This window comes from Dromaius novaehollandiae, chromosome 11 (genome assembly GCF_036370855.1).
Source record: "Dromaius novaehollandiae isolate bDroNov1 chromosome 11, bDroNov1.hap1, whole genome shotgun sequence".
NCBI classification, from domain to species: domain Eukaryota; kingdom Metazoa; phylum Chordata; class Aves; order Casuariiformes; family Dromaiidae; genus Dromaius; species Dromaius novaehollandiae.
In genome coordinates, this window is record NC_088108.1 from 21,525,688 (window position 1) to 21,548,624 (window position 22,937).

General features: G+C 39.4%; 1 protein-coding gene across 1 annotated transcript in view; it reads left to right on the top strand.

The window, feature by feature from the left end:
* The window catches only part of MAP7D3 (MAP7 domain containing 3), a 47,919-nt gene that overhangs the window by 12,159 nt on the left and 12,823 nt on the right, over positions 1–22,937 (top strand). The window contains exons 2-13 of the mRNA XM_064518315.1: positions 2,142–2,243; positions 3,091–3,171; positions 4,578–4,741; positions 7,584–7,698; positions 8,811–8,843; positions 13,911–14,012; positions 16,513–16,611; positions 17,016–17,114; positions 18,201–18,326; positions 20,421–20,566; positions 20,943–21,073; positions 21,646–21,896. Coding sequence (XP_064374385.1) covers positions 2,142–2,243; positions 3,091–3,171; positions 4,578–4,741; positions 7,584–7,698; positions 8,811–8,843; positions 13,911–14,012; positions 16,513–16,611; positions 17,016–17,114; positions 18,201–18,326; positions 20,421–20,566; positions 20,943–21,073; positions 21,646–21,896 — 1,449 coding nt within the window. The remainder of the gene's footprint in view (positions 1–2,141; positions 2,244–3,090; positions 3,172–4,577; positions 4,742–7,583; positions 7,699–8,810; positions 8,844–13,910; positions 14,013–16,512; positions 16,612–17,015; positions 17,115–18,200; positions 18,327–20,420; positions 20,567–20,942; positions 21,074–21,645; positions 21,897–22,937) is intronic.

Genomic DNA, 22,937 nt, shown 5'->3' on the forward strand with positions numbered 1-22,937 from the left:
GGTGAATCTATACTGTTGTGCTCATTCCTGTCTTCCTCGGCTTGGTGTACCTGTACCCCTCCTGTCCCTCCTCACCCGCGCCCCATGGAGACTAAGAAAAGGTGCAATTGGATTTCCGTATTTGTCTTAATTTTAAGTCGTGTTTAAAGTGGCTTCTGTTCTTTTAGCCTTTGTGCTCTGCAAAGGTGCCCTTGGAGGTGAATGTCCTGGTGACGTGTGCTTGCTCGCAGAAAACCCTGCAACGGGCTGTGGTTTTTATTGCACTCTTTGCAAGTCTGGCTGGGTTCAGGATATGTGACTGCAAACTTTGTTCTCTGGTGGATGCACTGAGCTGGATTCATATTTTTGCCTGCGTGGCATGCTGTATCGCACAAAATCAGCTTTTTGACTGACGTTTACGTACACAGTGAAATTATAATGTGCTCTGTTTTTTTAAGCTGTTCTCTTTGCCAATTGGTAATCTCGCCATGTCGCGGTATATCTGGTCTCCTGTTTGTCTGAAAAGCGCCTCGGAGATGTAATGGCGAGAGTTGAGGAAGACTTTTGTTTGGTGCTGCAATGAAAAATTAATTCAAGACATGGCAACAGCTGCGGGTGACAATTTAGAGTTGCTGAATAAGTATTGTAATCAGCATTTATCACTGCCATCACATGGGATTAACCACTTGGAGGTGATTGTTCTTGGGCACAGCCTTGGGGAGGATTATTAGCATGACAGAACTAGTTGTCATGGAAATGCATGGAGCAGAGAGAGACTCTTCCTTCCTCCTTTGCATTCTGTGCTGCTCTGTTAAGGGGAAGGCTGAGATCACTGACAAAGCTGTCTTCTTTTTCTTAAATATAACACCAAATTATACTATTTGTCCCTTGTGTTATGCTTAAAATCAAGGAACGTTGCATGCTACTTTTGAGGATTGCCTTTTCTGTTTAAAACAGGTGTTAACATTGTTTTAAATCACTGTATTGCAGTTTGTTGCAAATGTGGCTGAGCTGCCTCGGTGTGGTGCTGTCTGGTCTGTTCCCTTTTTTTCGTTTGTTTGTATTTTTCCCCAAAGTTAAGCTTTTCTGAGAGTCCAAATGGTTTCCTCATGTCTGTCACCCAAGGTGACTGGGCAGCAATGAGGAGGAAACGTGTCGCCTGTGGGAAAAGCTGGCTCCCGCTCCCGGGAATGCTGGGCAGGGAAATGGGTAGCCGGGTGTGCTGGGCTGCCTGCCGGCTTTCCTTGTAACGCTTCACCTTCACACCCTGAAAGGTGGCTGATTAAAGTGAAAGCTGATACCAAAATAAAGAAAGATCTGTGCAGAGTGATACAGTAAATTGTCCTCCTGACTTTTTAATGGGTTTTGTTAATTAATGAAATTATACTGCCAGGATTTGATTTCTGCACTGAGGCTCGCAGCCCCTGCAGTTCACTGAACTCACCTTGGTAAAACTCAGATGAGGTGAAAGGGTCTCTGCACAAGTGCTCCAATTATTGTTGTGGAGTCTAATTTATAATTATGATTCATTCCTACAGATCCAATTCTAGAAATACTTTCTAAGCATTCCTTAATGGTTTGCTTTATACAGCTAATCCACTTTCTGTTTCGTGTCATGGGGTAGTGAAAGATCTTAAAGCTTTCCCTGCTTGCGTCTCCTGACAATATTATTCTACCAGTACTAATAGTCTATTATATATGTGTTCAGCCTGCCCATATGAATGTGGTAGCAGAGAGACTATATTATTAAGTGCAAGTCAGACTCTTAAGTCTACTCAGTGTTGTTTCTCTTCTTGCAAAAGTTCATTATTAAACAAGTTAGATATTTTGGAAGCTATATAGTCCTTGCCTACATGTTTCAAAACAAAAGGTTTTTTAACCATCGTTCTTATGAAAAAAAGTTGTGCCAGGTGTGAAATCACATTTGATAAGTTTTGTCTCTCCCTTTCTCTCTCTCTCTGTCAAGAGAGGAAGATTAGTGTTTGAAATGAAATACAAATACACTGCAATTCCTAAAGGGATTTTTTTCTTGTTTGTAAGTTATAGAATTATTTTAGTTATAGAATAAAAGGTTCTGCAGCCTTAAATAGATTTCACGTCTTTCTTTCATGAGATTTAGTTGCAGATCATTTTTCTTAATACGGAATGACTCTTTCTCACAGTTGCTGCAGCCCAAGCCATAGCAGAAGAAAGAAGAAGCCAAAGTGGTGTTAGCCCTGTCACAGTCCAGACCTCAGTAAACATAAAGACAGCAACTAAACCAGGTATAATTATTGGTCATTGTTTATAATGAAGTACTGGGTTCACTAGGGAGAGGTGGTGGGGATGAATAAAACGTCTTTTTAAAAGAAGTTTCATGGTCTGTCTCCAGGAGAGATCAGAGCATAAAGCACCTGGCATGCTTCATGGATTCATTAAAGGTCTGGTTTGGATAACAGGTTTTGGTCTTGACTCACTCAGAGTTCATTTGCTAAAGTTGCCTATCTTTTCAGCAGGGCATAACAGTGAAGGTAAATTATTTATTTTGTGTGTTTTGTTCTGGTTACCAGTTTGCTTCTGCGTGAAATGCAAGTTTTTATACCTACAAAGGCTCAAGAAGTCTTGGTTCTGCTGAGCCTGCAGACTAGCCTATCCTAAAGCACTTTAGATTTGTCATGACAGGTAAACTCAATCTGGGAACAGATAGTTTTCCTGGATTCTTATCTTTCTTCATCATAGGAGTTAATGTATACAAGAGTAAGGACCAGAACTGAATTTCGAGTAAGTGTGTGTTCTCGCAACATGACTGACTTCTGCTCAGGCTTTCTTTTGGGTATATATGTTGGGCCTTTTAATCTTGTGTCTTCTTTCTGCTGCTCTTATTAAAGATACTGGATTGGTTGTTGTGGGGGAATGGAAAGAGGGAAGAAAGGGTAGTCAGCCTCTTCCAAATTTTACGGATGACATTAATCTCTGTATAAAGCGTGCAGTGCTTTGATGATATATATCTCTCTCAGGATGTTCCACAATCCTTTCAGTAGTTTAGACTTAGAACTACTTAATTTATTTAAGTTTGAATGTTCAAAATAACTGACAATTACCTGTCTTTATTTTTTTTAATTTTTTTGACAGTGATAGATGGTTCCACTCTAAGAACAGAAGAAAGACAAAGACTAGCCAGGGAGCGCAGAGAAGAGCGGGAAAAGCAAAATGGTATTTTCATTTTCCATTATAAGTATAATTTCCTAAAATACTTGTGATGAAAGAATAATTTATTCTCTTACTCCCTGTTCTGTCACTTTTTCAGCTTGCTTGGGGCAAACAAGATCTGCTATTTGTCTCACTTTAGTGACTATCCGGGAACCTGAATGGGGAAGTATTAGATTTGAGAGGCAAATATTCCAGAGATTCTTGGTTTCTTGAAGCTGTATGTTGCTTTCTATCTTCCATTTCTTAGAGACTGCCAAGCAAATTTAGCAATTTCACACTGAATACCTTAACAAAAACACTTTTCTGAAATAGTACCTCTTAGCTTAGAGCTGCTTCCTGTAGCCCTGAAGACCAAGGTCTGGGAAACACTGATTCAGAGAAAACCAGAAAAGTGGAATGGCTTGATTGCCATTGAACCCTACTTTTCTTGTTCCCTAGCAAACTGAAATAACTCATGAATTGAAGTGTTGGCAGTATACACTTTATCTTAGCTAAGAATCACAGAACCAGAGAGGAGTATAAAACTCTTGCTCAGCTTTGTGCTGTTCGTGACGTGAATCTCGGTGCATATATATGCAGCAAGGGTCCCTGTATGCCCTGCAGTTCTGGTCCTCAGTCTCCCAGCTTGTGAGGACTAGTGTCTCCCTCTAGCCAGCATGTTTGTGGTTCTTAACGTGTATGCAGGGGCACGTAGGAAGGGGAATGATTGTCTAATCCTGCGGTAGAGAGAGGATAGGACTGGGGCATATCTAGATTTAGGAGTACTTTTTGGTCTTGTATGTAGATACTGTCTATGCATGTTAATATAATAATCTGGTCTCTCAGTACATTTCTTCTGTCTAGCCACAGAACATGTCTCTGCCGTGTATTTAACCGCTAGCATTTCATCGCAGGAGTTGAAGCTTCCTGTTAAACTGTGCACAGCTGTTTCTAGGTGGAGGCTGTGGAGAAGAGCGACATAATTATTCTGAACTCAGATGTGATAACTGCTGTGTTTTTCCTTCTTCTTACTCAGTACTTTACATCTTTTCATTTTATCTTATTTTTAAAAAATGAGAATCACAACACAGAAAATTCTGCCCTTTGATACTTAGCTTACTATTAAGACTTTACTATTCTGATAGCAGGAAAAGTGTATGCATAATATAGCATGTATGCATATCCTGACATTCCTGTCTAGTCAGTGAAGTCTTATGGCAGAAGAGGTTCCAATTCGTGCCCATCCTAGGGACAGAATTAAAGACAACTCTGTAGTCACGTGCAGTGTTATTCAACACTGCAAACAAATTTTGCTATATACTTTACCTTTAAGTGGTGATAGTTTTGCTTGGAAGTCTCTTGCCTGTATGCTACATTGTGATATTGATGAATAGTTAAGTTTGATTTTAATTTCTCTTAAAAATTTACAGCTGCCAAAGAGACACAAATCCTTGAAAAGGAAAGAAAAGCAAAACTTCAGTATGAAAAACAGCTAGAAGAAAGGCAGAGAAAGCTAAAAGAACAGAAGCAGAAGGAGGAACAACGGAGGGCAGCAGTAGAAGAAAAGAGAAAACAAAAAATAGAGGAGGAAAAGGTAATGTGTGTCAAAGTTGTATAGTTTTACAGAAACTCCTACATTGTGTTCTTACCGTATCCTGAAGTGAGGGAAAATAGGGTGATTACATCATCCTGTTTTGGTTTGCTTGGAAAGTTGCAGGAATTCTCTGTGTGTTAGAACATAAAGATGTTTTAGACATGTACGGTGGGCTGTATAGATCTATCTGCTCCTCCCCCATCCCAGTCCTAGCTTTAACTATACCTGAGGCACTCTGGACTTTAGGAGCTGTTACCGTTTGGAATTACTGTTTAGCCTTTGGTTATTTTTAACAGGAGTGAAAAGAAACCCTTCATTCCTAGATTTCTAGCTTCCTTTCAGTGAACTTGCTCTATAGGGTCTGTCTGTAAATCAGCATGGGTGACTGGTCTTAGATTTTTTTCCTGTGTCTTGCTTCCTAAGAACCCAACTGTGACTAAAGAAGCTCATGTTTCAGTTTTTCTACCTCACTGTTGCTGATATATTGACTGTTCTTACCTGACTGTCACTTTACCTTTGCTTTGACTGCACATTGACCAACAGAGCATTATTTGAGTTATGGAACTCGTTGTTGCAAGATTCACAGAAGCTGAAAGTAGAAATAAATACATGAACTTGTCATCCCCTTTGAAGACTAGGTCTGCTGGTGGGTATTAAATGTGATGCAGATTCTGAGAGGGTTGATTTCTAGAAGCAGTGTGTCAATGGTAAAAGCACCACATGCACACTTGGTTTCATAAGCTCGCTGTAAGCATTTGCTGTGGGTTACTGCTGGAGAGATGTGGGCCTGGCTGGATCAGGCCATCCCCTTGGAGTCCAGCTATTGTTATGCCGTTCTGGTGATATATCTTTTGTACTCCATTTCACTGGCCATATTCTGCATGTGCACTAGTGTTCGGTCATCTGTAATCAGCTTGTGGGTGTGTTCAGTGTGATATTTGAACTTCATGGAATAGCTTACATTGCTGAAGAAAAAGCAGAAATGCTGGGTGGGCCTTGACTGCTGTCTGATGCAGTATCATCTCTTTAAGCAGCTACTTTGAGCAAAGCCATCCTTTGTGCTTCAAGAGATGTCTTACCCTTAAGCCTACAGTACATTATTTGTGCAATTTTGAAGATGGTGGATATACTTTTTAGTGACCATCTGGGTGAATGATCAAGGAAAACAAGGACTAGCCAATGAGCATTTGATGGCGTTAACTTTGTCTTTACCCGATCCCTAGGGGAAGATCGTAGTTGTACACAGGGTTGTACACAAAGAATCTGGCAGGTAGGAATACAGTGTGCACCTGACCTGTAAACCTTGCTTTTAACCAGGAAGTGAAAACAGATCTTGGCTTTCAAACTCTGACAGTAGAGAACAATTGCTTTTAAAGAAGCTATCTTTGCCAGCAAGATACCATCTACACTTGTAAATTTAGCAGGTATAAGTGCATGAAAAAATTGATGGTCTCCCACAGTCTTGTATGGTACATTAGCTAATTCACTTTTAGTTAATCACCTTCGTTAGATAATGTAGAGTAAGAACCACAGTCATGAAAAATGTGCAAAAATAAGTGGTTCTCTGTCTAGGTCTTGAAGGCAATTAGCCATGGCTAAGGTTGAGATACCTGTCCATTCTCAATTATTCAGTTATTCTGTACATCTGTGCAACTGATTATGTTGATGTGTTGAGCTGATAACTGATTTTCTGTTGCTTGTAGAGTGAGGCCTATGTCTTTAATTATAACTTTTAGGAATTATTACACTGCACATATCTTCACAGAAATGTCACCTACAGGTTGCGTAATGTCTGGGTACTTTGGTATCTTAGGTAAAAACTAGTTGAACTTCATTTAAGGAGAAAAAAAGCTAAGCTTTATATTTCAAACAAAACGTTTTAATTTCATCTTTTTCACAGCGTAAGGGATGCTTCCTTCTTTCCAAGTTTGCTTTGTCTGTTTTACACTGGGGCTTTTTTAGTCCACATTGTGAAATGCTGTTGAAAGAAGGTAAAAGCCTTCTGTCCTCAAGAGGGAGAAATGTTTGGATAATGAGTCCCTTTGGCATCTTACTGTAATGTATCAGCAGCAAATAGTGCTTCAGAAGATCATTTGGGATGTGACTATTCCAGAAAACAAATCTGTTGTTGATACATGTATGGAAACCTGGCTGATGATGGAGAAGAAATAGTCTAATGTGGTTACAGTTCATCGTTATGCACGAGAACCAAAGTTTCCCCATTAGCACTTACTAGTCTGGAGACAGAAGAGAAAGCTGCCTTCATCCTCTTTATCCTGTCAGCAGTGGTTGCTGCATCTGGAGTTCAGGGGTCTTTTTGCAGTTTTGCTTTCCTGTCTTGCTGTTTCTGGTTTCATTGTACTTCTGTTAATGTCAAAATCTGTTAAGAGTTGGGTCAGTACATGTATAGTACTCTGCAAATACAAATGACCTTATACTTGGTATTTTATAATGGAGAATTTTAAGCAGCTTTTAGAAATAACTTCAGAATATAAACAATCCAAACTGTAAGCAATTGTTTTTACTCAGTTTGGGGTTCGTCCCTATTTAGAAAATGAGTAGTGCTGTTTACTGAGGGAATCTGTTAACACGCCAAATGTAGCTATTTTGAAGAGTAGAACAGCTTATCTATGCTTTAACTCAGCCTAATCACGTTTGCAGTGTTTTGAAACCATTAATTGTAATCAACGATGTGTAGTAGTTTTTACAACAAAAGCTTTTTATCAGGCAGTACAGGTAAAGCATTTTAAATCTTACTGGAAAAAAATCTGTAGTTTGTCTTCTGGCGTAGTTATGCTTGGTAGTGATTATATAGGTTCACAGAGATGTTGTTTGATGACAGGAGCGATACGAAGCAGTTGTGCACCGTACCTTGGAACGAAGTCAGCGGCTGGAAACACGACAAAAGAGATGGTCATGGGGAGGGTCTGTAACTCCAGATTCAGAGAGCAAAACAGGTGAGTAGCACCTTTTCTAGCATGGCTAAATACAGAATGTGATGGGTGAACTCTGGCAGGTGCAGCACTATTTATGGGGACCTGGGCATCCTTTACCTCCCTTGGTTCTTGTAGCAGGATCTACAGGGAGGTGTTGGGGGGGAAGGGTTATACCTGTACTCACTCTGAAATGCTGCTCAGACCTATGGCTAGTTTAGGCTTTGGGAAGTGCTAGACACAAACCACCTGGAGATACAACACCTGGCAGCATAGTATTGCCTGCCCCAAACCATCAGATAAGGGGAGTTGTAATTTTGAATATTAAAATAATTCTGATTCCTTCAGATGCAGTGCATGTAATGATATGTTAACAGTGACGATAAAACAGAAAAAGAAATAGCATACTGTGTTATTCTATGGAAAATGTTTTAAACACACCCTTAGTGTTACAGAATGCTAACTGATGGTTTGAATGGTCATTCAAATAGTATTCATTCAGTTCAAAAGTAACAGATAAGGGGATGCAGTGGGCGGTGTCCAAGCTTCTGGGAGAATAGGTTCTGTCCTAGATTAGGTGATGCATATTAATGCTCATTAATTTGGACTCAAACTGTTTTGTTTTGCACAATTAACAGTTTTTGTTCATTAACGTTCTGAAATTAGAACAGCAAATCAAGATTGCACTGGGAGGGACCTTCTCATGCAGTGCCTAGCTGGAAGAACTTCCCTTACAGTTGAGTTTGAAAGGCAGATAAAACCCACTTACAGTCAAGTATTAGTCTGATTGAATTCTCTTTTGAAAATAAGGACTTTTAAGGATAGTGGCATTGTTTGGCCAGTAGTAACTACAGTGAGTAACTTAAAATAAGTAATTGTCAAGAAATAAATTAAAAATAAACACTCTCCAAGTTGGCCTGTCTTCTGAGTTATTGGAATTGTATTGAATGTGTTTCAGCATCTGTTTTAGTTGTGGGTTTTTGTCTGTCAGTGAGACAGTGTTTGTTTATAGCATTCTTGGAAGTGCTTATGATATAAATTATCACTGTGATATCTAGCCTCCCCGTGGTTTGGTAAAGTTACGCTGATTGCTGTTTGGCCTTGTGACTTAGCTTACGAACCTTCTTCTTCTACAGAACCACAGACTGCAGATGAAGGTGGAACTGGCGGTATTGATTTCCAAAATGTTCTTTTTCTGTTGTTTTATCCTCACTACTAACCTTTTAAACTTCAGTTCTTGTTGCTCTGAAACTAAGGAAAATCATCTTCACGTAGATCTTTTCCTGGATCTAGGCCAGCTGTGCAGCAAATGTGATTCCTAAGCGGAAAGCAATCCCCTATGTCTTTAACTATCCCTCCTAGCTAATTAAACTACAGATTAAGTCATGGCATCCTGAGGGAATTTTGAGAGAGAGGATATATGCATTTGGGTTTTTAAAGATGACTGGACACAGCATGAGAAAGGAGAAGAGGCATTCCTAGCTGTATGTATTTTGAATATAAATTAGTACAGTGGTTTAAGTTTAAAAAAAAAAAGTTCATCTTTGAACCCTTTTATTGTTTCCTGATTTGCAGAAAGTACTTGGTAGGGGTTATTTTGTTTTGTTTTACTGGCAAATGAAATAGGATTTATAAAATCAAACGATACTTTGGTAAATCTTTCTTAAAGGGAATGGCTCCTTTGTGCAGTTTGATACTTTTTCCATGGAGGGCTCTGCAAAACCAGACCTGGCCATTTATCTAAACACAGTTCTATGTATTAAATGCATTTTCATTGGATTTCTAGCACTTTCCAGTGCAAAGATAAAGACATTTGTAGTTACCCTCTGGATTACTGATAAATTCATCAAGTCTATATGTTTAATATGGGAAATTATTCTTTGTAGCTAGTTTAAGATGATAGCCTTCAACTGAGACCCAGATAAATCTAAATTCTGAAAATCTTTGCATGCTCTCAGCATTACTAATTCAATACAGCTGTCTCATAACGCTGACAGTATGAGACTTGAAAATGCAATGAAAGTCTGACTGAGTATGATTTAACTACTCTGGCTTGTTCTGGCAACACAGCAGAAGCATGTGTATTTTATTTAATGTTTCTCTTCCCTTTCTCTGCTCAACATGAATCCCTAATTTTCTCCCAAATTAGCCAGTTTGACTGGATTGTTTCACCTGTTAAACGTGTTCCTTGGGTGTATATATATAAATCCAATTACTGTATTCCACATTACTGAGGGTCATTTTACTTGGAAACTAGGATGTCAAATTTGTCTTATTTCTAAGGGAAAACACCATTTTTTTTCCTCCTCTATTCTTTCCCATCTTCTCTAATTTTAAAGTTGAACTTGATAACAAACGCAAAATACGCCCTTTGCTGTATGCTACGAAATAAGTCTTGTCCTACCTTTTGATCATGGAGGAAGACCTGAACCATAGTGCTGCTGAAATGAGTTTAAAAAAACCCACTGTCCTCCAGCAAACATGCTCCTGATATGGAAATAAACTTGTAAGCTGTACCATATGCATCATAAAGTAACAACAGGAGGAATATATATGTACTGCTACATTAGATCAATTTGAATAACTTGGCACTAGTTTTGAAAAATTTGGCTGTGGAGATGAAAAGATAATGCAATGCTTGACCAAGACACTTTTGTCATTTATACTGTTTTAAATCTGCGTTATTCTTCAAATTGAGATTTCAAATGTACAGTAATCTTACCTGAGCTGGATAATATGAAACCATGATTGGATTCGTGTTTTTCGTATTTCTTCTCGCATAAGGATTATCCTTAGCTTTTTAACTTTCTGAGATGTCATTAATAATCTACCCATACTGTATAGGATGCATAAATCTACGCTTTTTAAAAAAAAAATCCTTTTTTTGTCTCTTCCTCCTTTTATTTGTGTAATTGTTGGAATGAAAACAATTATTTTTGGATTTTTTGAAAAATGACAGCCTATGAATTCTGCTGCATTATGTCATTGTGGCTGAGCAATGCACCTTCTCTAACAGCATGTTTAGAGCAAGTTTCAGTATGATACTTTTTTGTCTCTCATCAGTCTCTATGGCAGATCTAGATTAGAGGCTCCATTTCTTAAAATGAAAAACATTTGGAGTGAGCGGGAGATTATTTCAGGTTTCTTTACATTACTTTAAAGCTGTTCCAGATACTACTGAAGAGTCTTTCTTACCTACTGCATTGCTGTGCAAAAAAATACAAAATCAGACACGTTCTTCCGTGGACTGACCATGTCAACAGTAACATCTAGGAACGTTGACTGGTAGAGCAGCATTTAGCAGGTATGGAAGCAAAGCATTCTGGAAAGTAAACCCCACGTAACTGGACATTTCAACAGCCGACAGACATTCTGTATTATTTACAGGATGTGATTCAGTGAGACTGCACCAAACACCCGACTGGTGGCCTGAAATTTAAAGATTGATGAAAGCCCCAGAGTCAAATGTTGCATTAATGACGCTGCTGTCTGTGCTGAGATGAAACATGCAGGGTGTGGGTCTGCCAAGAAACTCAGGTGAAATGGCAAGACTGTGTAATAAAGCATCCTCGATGAGACAGGCCTTGCAAATGAGAGAGGTTTTGTGATGAGTGGTGGAGAAAACTAGCTATTCAGGTGCATCCCAAGTAGAGACATGTGCCATTAGGATAGAAATAGGGTGCTGGATTCTCCCCTTTCAAACAAAGAGACTAGTAGGAACGTGGGAGGAGCTACAAGACAGATAATCTTTATTTAGTCAAATTGTATTCAACCTCAGATAGGCAGTGCTCCAGCACCTCCTCTCAGTGAAACTCAGTCAGAAGCTAGAGGTGAGAGCTGCTATCTCTCATAATCATTTTTTTAAAGTACTGTGTTTTCTAGCCGCTTACCCACTACAAGCCTTGCTGCATGACAGTCAAACGCTTTCTTTAGCTTGGTTGATAAATTTTGTTTTCCTCTCTATTAAAAAAATACAAATGTTTGGTGCTATATGGGATTATGCTACATGCTTCTTCCAGTTCAGTTCCTTTGCATAGAAGTAATTTAGGTTTAACTTTCCCCCCCAAATCCAGAAGAGGATGTTACCCATGTAATGAAACTAACTTCTTCGAGAATATCCTGTTTTCTGAAGCTTTTTTCCTAGCGAATTGTCCAAAGCTTTCAAGTTTGCAGAAGCTATCTCATGAATGGAGTAGGGAAAAAGTTGAGGCCATCTGATCATATATTTATAAATATTTTGATCAGAAAGGCTTTGACTTTTTAAGATCTCTTGGCAATTAATGCAAACTAAAATTTTCTGGAAAAAGAAAGCTCAAATATCTGCATGAATATACTTTTTTCTGGAATGGTAACATATAGTACAAATTATATTTTTTCAGTCAAAGGCATCAATTTTAGCCCATGCTCTTGCCACTTTGCCCTCTTTCCCCATGAAAAATAGACACTGATATTCCTCTTTTTTTGTCTGAACAGTCTTTTCAGTCTTTTCTTCTGAGTCTTTTAATGTCTTCTGAGTCTTCTAATGGAATTTTCATCACTTGTAGTCTCTTGACTAAATAACACAGTCCACCTCAAGTATTTGCAAGCTTGCTGAAAAATACTTTGCTTACTGTAACATTTCTCAAGGCAAGATTTATTTTTCTGTCCTTTGGATCTCAGCAAGTGATAGACCAAGTTTCAGATTTCATGCAAGTGTTGAAGTCCTAATTTGAACAAAGAGAAATTTGTTTCGAAATACCTCCATGACGTCTGAAGGCATTTGATTTCTGCACAGTTGAAGTTAATGCAGTAGCCAAGCTTTCTTTTAAGAGTAGCCACTAGAGGGTAGAGTTTCTCTTTGAAAACACCAGATACAAGAATTACCAGTTTCCTGATGTTTCTGCTCAGTCGTCTTTATTCACAAAATGTCCTTTTTTCTTAGCTTAGAAAAATACCTGCAAAGCTCAGATCTCTACTTCTTAACCAGATTCAATAGCTCCCCCACTCTCCCCCCACTACCCTAGGGAGGCTGTTCTCTTAATTCAGCGTGGCAAGAGCTTTCCTCTTCCTTGGCCTCAACTCCAAAATCTAGTTTTTGCTTCACATGGTTTTGCCCCTTTGAGAGGGAGTCCAAGGCCTCATGGTGGTGCAGGAATCCAGGCTGGGTACATATATCAAAAGTATGGTGCAGAGGCAGGCCTGTCCATATGCATCCGTGGGTCCTGGCTGCTTCTTCAAGGAGCTGTTATAGCATGCTAGCCAAAGGGAAAAGAAGCTGCCTCTGTGGTGAGTAATGCTGCTTTTTCCTTTGGCATTACTTATGCACTGATGAGTTCATATTAATCACCTTTGCTGTCCAGTATGCCAGCAAAATCAGTTACTCATGTTTGATGTATAGAATTTTTTGTGTTTATTGTGCTAGTCTGCACTGCTTTGTGTGCACTACCCTTCTCTGCTTGTTGAGTTTCCATAGTAACAGATCCATGCTTTTCCAAAGCTTTCCCGCTTTGGAATAGTGTACATCCTGAAAGAGCATTTCTGATCTTAAAAAGCAAATCTTCATCTGGCTTGAGGTAAACTTGGAATTTTAAAATATGATACGTGATTATAGATTTTTTTTTAACACATTCTGGTACAATTTATTTAGAAGAGTTGGAAAACTACTAGGAAGCATGAGCTTAAAGAATAACTCCTAGAAAAATTTTTCAGGAATTTCTAAAATGATTAGAGCAACCCTTGAGAAATACTCAGAAGTAGGAATGCTTCCTTACCTTTCCTCAGGACTTGTTTTATCCCTCCAAAAGCATTTGTTTTGTTTTGTTTTCACTAACTAACAAATTAATAGGTTAACTGTTTTAACATACTTGGGTGGAAGGAACAAAGCAATTATTGCTCTTCAGGTTTTTTTGTTGCTTTATGTCTTGTCAGTCTGGTAACAGCACACAATCTCCAGAGCCTTTGCCTTTACATGTTAAGAGCACAGGCTTTAAAAATCTCTTGTTTGCATGCACGTGCATAAAATCTTGACATGAGTGCAGTAAAACTAACATGCCATTTCTGTGCAAGTTATAACTTGTGCTAATTGTGTCAAATGTGTTCAAAGTTCAACAGAAAAAAAATCTGTATTTCTCATTAAGCAAAACTGGAAGGAGCTTTCAGGATGTAATACTCACTTCCAAAGCTGTCTCAGAAGAGTGTGTGAGAGGTGCTTCCTCAGATGTGCAGGTGAATTCTAAAGTAAGCACTTCTTTACGCAGCCAGCAAGCGGTCCACCTCCACAGCAAACCTCAAACAAGCAGAAGCTGTCGTGAATAAACGTTTGTCATCATCTGCTGCACTTCTAAACACTTCTGATCGAAGTAAGTGTTTGTGTTTCTGCTGGTAGCAGGTGTACTGCTCAACTATTACTTGGGGAGGAGGCAGGAGGAGGAAGGATACTCCTCTTCCTCCCTAGCTGTATCATTCACTTCCTATGTTGATCTCAAATGCATTTCATGCAATTTGTTAATCCAGCTTGACTGTTCAGGGCTTTGACCCAGTTGATGTGATCTCTGTTAGAGGAGAAGAGTAACGGTAAAGATTGTTGGTTCTTTATTTCTGTAATTGTTTTACTAAAGCCAAATCTTGGCGAATGATTGATTCATAAATCATTTCACATCAGCTTCAGGGGTTTGCATGCCTTAAATCACACCCTAAAATTTCAGCAAACTAAATATAGTACAGAATATAAAAATTTGATTTGTTCTGTTATACAGTTTCAAATCTTTGATTGCCTTGGTGGAGGGAAATCAACTTAGTTTTGGCATCTTTCTATTATGCAGGTCCTGTACTCTGTAGACACACACCTTCTTTCTAATATTAGAATTCAGATACAGAAGAATGCATGAAAATCTCTACTTTGACACCTATAGGAGCTTTTTGGGTGGGTGGACGTTGTTTTGCTTTGACCTGGAATTGTAGCATGATTATAGCCATAGAGCGCTACTCTGACATAATTTCCTAGCCCATTAAAGTAGTGTATTGTAAGAGCTTGATACTGATAAACAAATCAGCATTTCTTAAGCTGTTAGTACACACTGCTGCTTCCATACATTCGGGGGTATATCTTACTGTGCCAGTGACTGTCAAGGAATAGAAATAGCCTTGAATCCAGCTATTCCTATGACTTTTTTTAATGGGCTTCTGGTAGTGTTTTCACACCAGAGATCCTCTGCCAATTTTTGTGGCTTCCAGTCTCATTTTGAATTACAGCGTTAGGGTGGATGAACCTCCTAACTGCATTATGTCATGTAAGGTGTGCACCACCCAACTAGTCCTAGCAAGGATCTAGAGGGCTGGGATAAATCTCTGCTCTTTCCACTCTCTGGTAAATCTGTTCATGTGAGTGTCCTCTCTTCTTCCCCTCCTCTCCCTGCTCACCATACGTATAAAATACCTAAAGAGGGGAAATGTGAAACAAAGCTTGTAGGATGTTACGTCCAGGTTTTTCTGTAAATCGTGGCAATCTGCCTTTTCCAAATCCAAAAAATGACAGAAACACAAGGAATTGTACTAATCTGCTTGTTGTTAAGAAAAGTAAAAATGATTTGCATTATCACAGACTGGTTTATTTTAGCCTGAGATTTCCCTGTGGTGAAATTTCTCCAGCATTTTAGGAGCCTGCCTGTATCCCAGAAGTTTTTTTTTCTCCCCCCAAAGATGAAAAGCATTAATAAACTAAGAGCTGTTTAATTCAAAAACAAGTTCAGCTAGGTCTATGCTGCAGTGTTGTGTCAGTCTACAACCTTTGATCAAATTTGCTGCACTAGAAAAATCTCTGACATGGACACAGCTAACAGTGCTTTCACTGGTTCATTTTGGAAGGTGGTGCAGCAGAAAAACTCCTTGTACTCATACCCAGTATGCCTGGGAAGGTAATCAGTGAACGTATCTATACTGCATAGCCGCAGGGGCAGTCTCTCTGAGTCACTGGAGACTTCCTGTGATTTTGAATGATTTTTATATGTGATGTGTCTGCAGGGTTGAGCTCTGGGTATGAGCCAGAGACAGAGCTGTAAAGAACAAATTAAGCAACTAACAGAGAAAATCAGTCATTAATTATCAACTAATTGGGATTGCTTTCAAACTTACTGTCTACCTTCAAATCCCTTTGTGAATCTTTAGGCACTTTGGAGAAAAATTTCTCAAATGGCCTGAAGTAGGAGATGTTTGGGCAGGACTCCAACTGATCGAGTGGTCAGGACTTAGACGTTGGCTGACTGACTGATTTAGATCACCCCAACAAGTTAGAGCAATTCTCTGCTCTTGATCTGGCTCTCAAGAAGAAACTGGCTGTTTGGTAAATGATGGCTAAATTCAAACTATAGAGAAAATACAGTTGCAGGATTAACCAAATTGCTTCTGCTGCGTGTATGTGTCTGGGGAGGGGGAGGCGCAGAATTTGGAAATGAGAGGAATGCTTGTCGCTGAGTCAGTGGAGTATTTCTTCAGCTGTGAGCTGTGCTAATACTCAGCTGAACACTTTGTTTATTGCTTTCTTGCTTGTACAGAATGTGAGCAATGGCCTTTTTTAATTACGTGTATTTAAAAAGACATAGAAAGATGGCCTCAGGAGGTCAAACGCAGTCTATCAAGACTAGCGTCCTGTCTCAGTGAGCAGTAACATACACGAGGAAGGAGTATAAGAAGCAATGCATATAGGGAGTGATTCCTCCCTGATGCAGGCATCCTGCTTCTGAAGGCTTCATAAATCCATGTGGTGACTCAATTGCGCTTCTATATCTTAGGCAAGTGGGGCTGGTGTTAGAAGGGACTTTCCAGACTTCTACACAAAATTAATCCATGCACTTTCACTTCCAGGTACCACAAAGAGAAGTGCCTCATTAAACAGACTGAATAACAAAGTTCCTCTGCATTCTCAGCAGTCAGCACCCAAAGGGTCACAGGTGGAACAGAAAGGTGCTAGAAACCAGCTTGTTTTGAGAATTGGGAGGCAGTAAATGGGTTATTTGAAACCGAGTTTAAACTGTGTCCCAGTTTTATTATAAATGTTTTCATTCAGACTTCCACTGCTGTGCTTGTCGTCCAGGCACTTGGGCATAAATATTGTTATGCACATTCCAGTACCAGATACTCGATGACTTGGTTTCTCTAAACCAGCTTTATTCCTCTGTAAAGTGGAAGGGTGGGGGGAGAGAAGAAAACCAAACCATTTGGCTCATGAGGAACTAGTGCTTCATAATGATAGATCAGGGGGGGTTAGGTGATTTTTTTGACAAAAGAAAAGCATGGGAATGACAGTTGAGAAAATCATTTATATAAATACCTTGTTAAAAATGATCTTCCTTACGCTTGGTCTCTAGGAGGAACAGAAAAGAAGAGGAGCACATCTTTGAATAGAATGAGTAGTAAACCCCCTTCCACTCCTGAACTAGAAAAAGTGAAAAAGGAAGAAAAACCAGGTGGTTGTTTCATAAAGCTAAATATTTCTCTTAAAAGCCATTTACAGTAAAGTTTGGATAGGCTAACTTTCACTAGTTTCCTTTGGTTCTCAAATCTCTAGAACTTTTGTAAGGACTTTGTTATCAAGTGGTAAAGATAGAACTGTAAACGGTAAAGATTAAATTCCTTGCTTTGAACAAAAAATCCTGTAAGAAGGACTTTTAATTAAATTGTGCTATAAGTGGATAGCAAAATGTCTCTCTGCTCTAACTAGAGAGATGTGTATTTGAAAGTTGATAGACTTATATGTAACTATAGTAAAAATTTCACTAATATGTTCACTTAGGTACATCTTACACTTTTGCTTTTTAAGCTCTGTTTCATCATTCAGTTTAAAAGCAACTTCTCTGTTCCTCCTGCTGGCCTTAACTCTGTGCATGCAAATGAAGGAGGAAACCTGTTCTCACTTCAGTCTGTTTTCCATTCTTTGTATTCCCCACTAGGTTACAAATACCTCTTTTCTAGTAAGTCTTCTTAAAGCTGAAGTCTAGCAACTTTTCTAACATGTTTTTCCCTTTGAGTTAACAATTCTGAAACTTTCCTTTTTAGCAGCTCTTGCCAACACTCGAAACTACAGTATTCTGCTTCTGAACCTTTCCTGTATGGGAGAATGATGGGTGCTGTCCATGTGAATTTGTACGTTCAGATGATGCCTGGCGATAACCGTCTCCTTTGATTTGAGAGGCCTCTCTTTATTAAAGAGCCTTTCCTGCAATCTAGAGAAGAAAGCTCTGCAGAACTGGGTCAAAAATGTTTTGTATTTTGACCAACTTACACGTCTCTGTGTTGCGTGTGTGTGTGTGTGTCAGTCCTTACGCATTAAAATGATGAGCAACTGATGGACAACCTGCGCAACATTAGAGACTGCAGTGTTTAATCCTTCTGTATTTTTAGTTTGGATTTCCCTCTCCATGACTTCAGTATTTTTCTCCAAAAAATGTTATGATTTGCAACAGTGCTCACAAACCTCCTTTGCTTTGTGCTGCTTGTCTCTTCCATTATATGATTTCATGTTGGATCCTTTTTGATTTGTTCCCATCATTTAGCTCGTCGCTCCCAGGTCAGTCCTCTGGACAGTAGCGTAATCAGTCGCCTCCTCGCCCCCACACAGGCCTCCTTAGCTAGGAGTAAAAGTGCTGCTACATTATCGGCTGATGGACAAGATCCCTCAGGTAACAGGAGGACAGTAAAGCCTGAAAGTTTTATGCAGTTGCTCTTCAAGCAAGCAACTTACGTGATAGTCACTAACTGTGCTACTCTTCAGTATGAATTGGACAGTTAATGTATGGTTGCGTATTATATTATTTATCTAATATTTTCTTTGGTCAGCAATAACCAATTCATATACTGTGTTGCATGTTTCCTTTTCAAAACTGTAGAATAATACTGGCTTTTAAACTCCAGTGTCAGTTTACTTGCTCTGCAGAGAACTGAATGCCGGTGTTTTGTTTTGTTTTTCTTAACTGACTCAGAGATCTGCATTTGAGTGTACCCTCAAATGAATCTGAGGCATATTTGTCAGAGAACAGCGGTAGGAAATGGGATGAAAAAGAAATCCAAACGTATGACTTCAAAGGAGGCCAAAAGAAATGAGTGTAGCGCCCAAATGTCTTTATGGGGAGAAACTCTTGTAGGAACATGACAACGGGGATGTCTTAACATAAGTGCAGGGAGCTCTGAGCCAGCGTCATTCAGGCTGATTGTAGAGCAGAGGCATATTAGAAGGGGAGAACATACTGCAGAGAAACCATAGCTGGCTCATGCAATTTTGTATTGGTCCAGGCTGAGCTGGTAAGTCCCCACAGCAGCTCAGGTTGACACTAGCGCAGGGGTCTCTACAGCATATTCCATTGCAAACCCTAGCTGTGTTCTGTGTGTCTTACAATGGTAACTGGATGACTGTAAGAACACTCCAGTAAATATGTATCTGGCACCACTGTGGAGTCCTTTCTCCTTTTCTTTTACCTTTCAACTTGCATTCCCAGTTTTGCTCATTTCCTCTTAAGTATATTCCTTTGTCTTTATTTTTTATCTTATGCCACTTAACTTGGTCCTTATTGGTGACAGTAACTTTTCTACACTGCTACCCTCGTGTAATTGATCCTTTACTTTTTTGGTTCATAGTCAGTGGTCGTATTTTTTTCCACACCTATCTCTGTGCCACTTTTATTTTACCATGAATATTTCAATTCATGTCATGTGGGGAAATACTGTCTTTTTCACTGTTACTGACAGCATGTGGTTTATTCACTATTGCTGAGTTAAAGATGACTTTTACATTCATATCAGTTTACTTAGAGGTACTTTCTTCGTTTCAGTAGACACCTACCTGTGCTTTAGCACAAACTAAGCACAAACAGAATGCAGTTCTCCTTAAACAAATGCTATAAGTATAAAAATAAAATGTGTTTTCCGTAAGAGTACAGAAATTGAGTGCGAGCATCTGTCACACTATAGAAAAATCAGACGCCTGGTTAGCAAAGTAGGTTTTTACAAATATATATATATATATATCCATCTGTGATTTTCTTAATAAAAGAAGTAATTCGAAAGTATAATCTTACAGTATCTTACTACATGTGAGGAGACTGACACTTAAGGTAGCAAAGCTATTTATTTTGGCAGTTAATCCTTTTCTGTTGATCAGTTTCTCACATCCCTTCTATTTTGATTTGTCAGTGTGGATAAAAGCCACAAATATGTAGTGATAAAGGGGTCAGAGAGGAAAAGTAGAATAAAATGCTGTTGTATAAAGGCTCACAGGAAAAGTGTGTAAAGTAATGCTCAGATTCCTGATGTAATGCTGTAACCAGTCTTTGAAAGGAAGGAATTTTTCCTCCCCGAGTATGGGGGAAACATTATTAAAACTAGAACCAATCCGTGTAACATGAAGAACTTGCAATGAATGTTGCTAGGCCATTAAAGCTGTTCTGAAGTATTCGTGACTACACGCAGCTTGACTAAAAGTTACACTGATGTGTTGCGCATTTAGAGATTGTTTGGAAAAGCATTTTATTTTTATCTACTCCACACTGCTGCTTTCAGAATGGTTTTATTCTTGGTGCTATTGCTTCCAGAGTACTAATTGTGTGGTGGTGGTGTCTGTGTCCATGATCCATTGCAATGTGCACTTCCTGTGGTGTTTCTCTGTACGGTTTCTAACACACACAATCTTTCTTTCTCTCTTTCTCCCTCTTCCTTTTCTCCTGTTCTTATGCTGTGCACTTGGTTCTCGTTTTGTCTTGTCAAATTCCTAACTTTTATAGAATCTTACCTCTGTCCTCGTTCAGCTTCAGCCAGTTCCATCAATTCCCCAGTCCCAACTCCTAAGGTGCCCGTGCGCAGTCGTAGCATCGACAGATTGAAGTCCACTGTATCTTCATCTGATGCAAGTTCACCTGATTCAACCCAGGTTTGTTGAAAATCCACAGGATTTAGCTTTGTATTACTCTGGGGGTTTGGAACAGCTCAGAATGGGATCCTGTTTTGTTTTCTTATTGAGATGTCCTATAGCACTTGCTACAAAAAACATAGTACTGAAATTGGATTTGAATTTTGTGATCCTTGATCTCTCTAATATCTTAAAGAAATGCTGCTTGCTACTTATGGTTCCTGACATTTCAGTTATGTAACATATTTATTGGATGTGTGTTTTAGAACATAAAGAAAATGTGTAATGCATCTTGTTGAGAAGTTGTATGTTTGTTGTGCTAACACCTCCCCTGTTTTCTCTGTCTTTAAAGTATCCTAGAAAGTGAGCATTATTGTATTTTTATGTATTTTCTTAGAAATCAGAGACAGAAAAACCATCCCCAGGTTCTGGGGTAAGACGCCCTCCGTCACCGTCTGTGTCTGCCCGTAGAAGATCCCCTTCTCCTGCTAATTTGGTGAAGCGTCCTCCGTCGCCTTCTACAGCTAGGTATGCATCCTGGTTAAATATCTTTTAGTTTATTAGACCAAAATGAAGGCTGCTTCCTGTCCCAAAGACAACTGTGCCGTTAGATAACCTACACAAGACCATGTTCATGTACATAAGGACTTCACTTTGGCCAGTTTGTCTTTTCCACACTAGGGGTGCAGCTCTTGAGCCTTCATTTCTTCTGTGCAGACAAAATATACCCTGTTTTTTTTGTGTGGTCTGTACACTAAAACAAATAGGATGCATGCAAGTCAATCACTTATGTCAATCAAACTGTATTAGTGTAGGAAGCTCCTTGGATTGGAACCAAAGGGTTTATCCTTGACATGGAGTAAATGGAGGTCTGTGTTAGCAGACCTGTTTTAATGTTAGCCCGCAAGGACTGAGTCCAGGTGCCCAGAGTATTTTGGAATCCTGTGTTTCAGTTTTATGAGAAAGGCAGCAGTAGTTTGGGTGTGGCCTTATTTTTAAATAAGGTATGTAATATGAACTAACCAAAGTCGACTGCTGTCTTGAGCTGCTTGTGTGAGATTTTCAATGTTAGCCCTGAAGAATGTTCTTTATTTCAGCAGACAAAATCAAAAGACTCGCCCACTTTCACCTAGCATATCAAAACAGAGGCCACCATCTCCTACTCCAGTCTCCAAGCCAGCACCCATCCAACGCCCACCTCTCACGCCAGGTGTTATAAACTTTACCAAAAAGAAAACTGAAGCAGAGAGCAAACCAAAGGATAAGAGTACAGAAGGAGCAGGACAGGAGCAAGGTGCTTCACCAGCCTCGGACAGGGACGCAGTAGCAACTAGTACAAAGACCAAAGAAGGTGAGTGTTTCTCAGTGACTGATTTACTCAAGACATCTCCAGCGTATGATAGGACTGGTGAAGTGAGTTGTTTACCACTAGATATTAGGATGTTTAAAGGTGGAAGCTGTTCATTGCTGGTTGTTTATTAAATAGTTTCACACAGTGTGACTTTTGGGGAGGGGGTGTTAGTACAGTAGTCCATTTATTTGACTTGGAGATCCAAGATTTAAGTCAGTAACTTTTAGTATTTCTGTTTAAACTGTAGCTTAAGAAAGTAGAAATCCTCTTTGCCTTTTGGACTTCCTAAGTTTCCTATTTTCTTTTTGGACTTTCAGACATCCTAGCTGAGAGAGCTACTAGCTTAGGTTTGCAAAGCCAATAGCTAAACATACACATGATTTTTGATCCAGTTCGTAGTTCTTAAAATTGTATAGAGACTTACTTGGAGGAAAAGATCAGCTATTGATGCAACATAGCCTAAAAAACAGTTTTCATAAAACTAGAAGCCTGCCTGAATCTTGATTCCAGTCAATGTATAATGATTGCTGCCTCAGGAAAAAGTGGTCAGTGCACAGGTCATGCTGAGGACTGACCTTGGTGGATTAAGGAGAGCCATATAGCAGAGAAGCAGTTAGTTTCCTGGTCCTCTTCATTGTGCCAAGTAAGCACAGCGCCTGTCCCTCATGCTGGAAGAACACTCTCTGCCTTCTCCAGAACAGAATCTGGGAGAGTCTTCTGATGAGGACTTGCAGGCACTTCTCTGTGGAGAAGGACATAGGGGAAACTTAACAGGAAAAGGAGGGATCTCTGGAGTTTAAACTACAGCCAGTGGGCAGTACTGAGGGTGAAAATCCTTCAGAAATGACAGGTAAGTAGGAATATATGCTTGCTGCATGTTGCTGCATGTACAATTCCTTTTGTGCATTCCTCATGTGGTACAGTTGTCTGTGACTTCTGCGACACTACTCGATGTTGGATGTGAAATACTTTTAGTCTGTTGAAGAACCCATTTATAGTACAGGTCTTTGAGCTTATGATCCTCTAGAAGGAAGCCTGGGT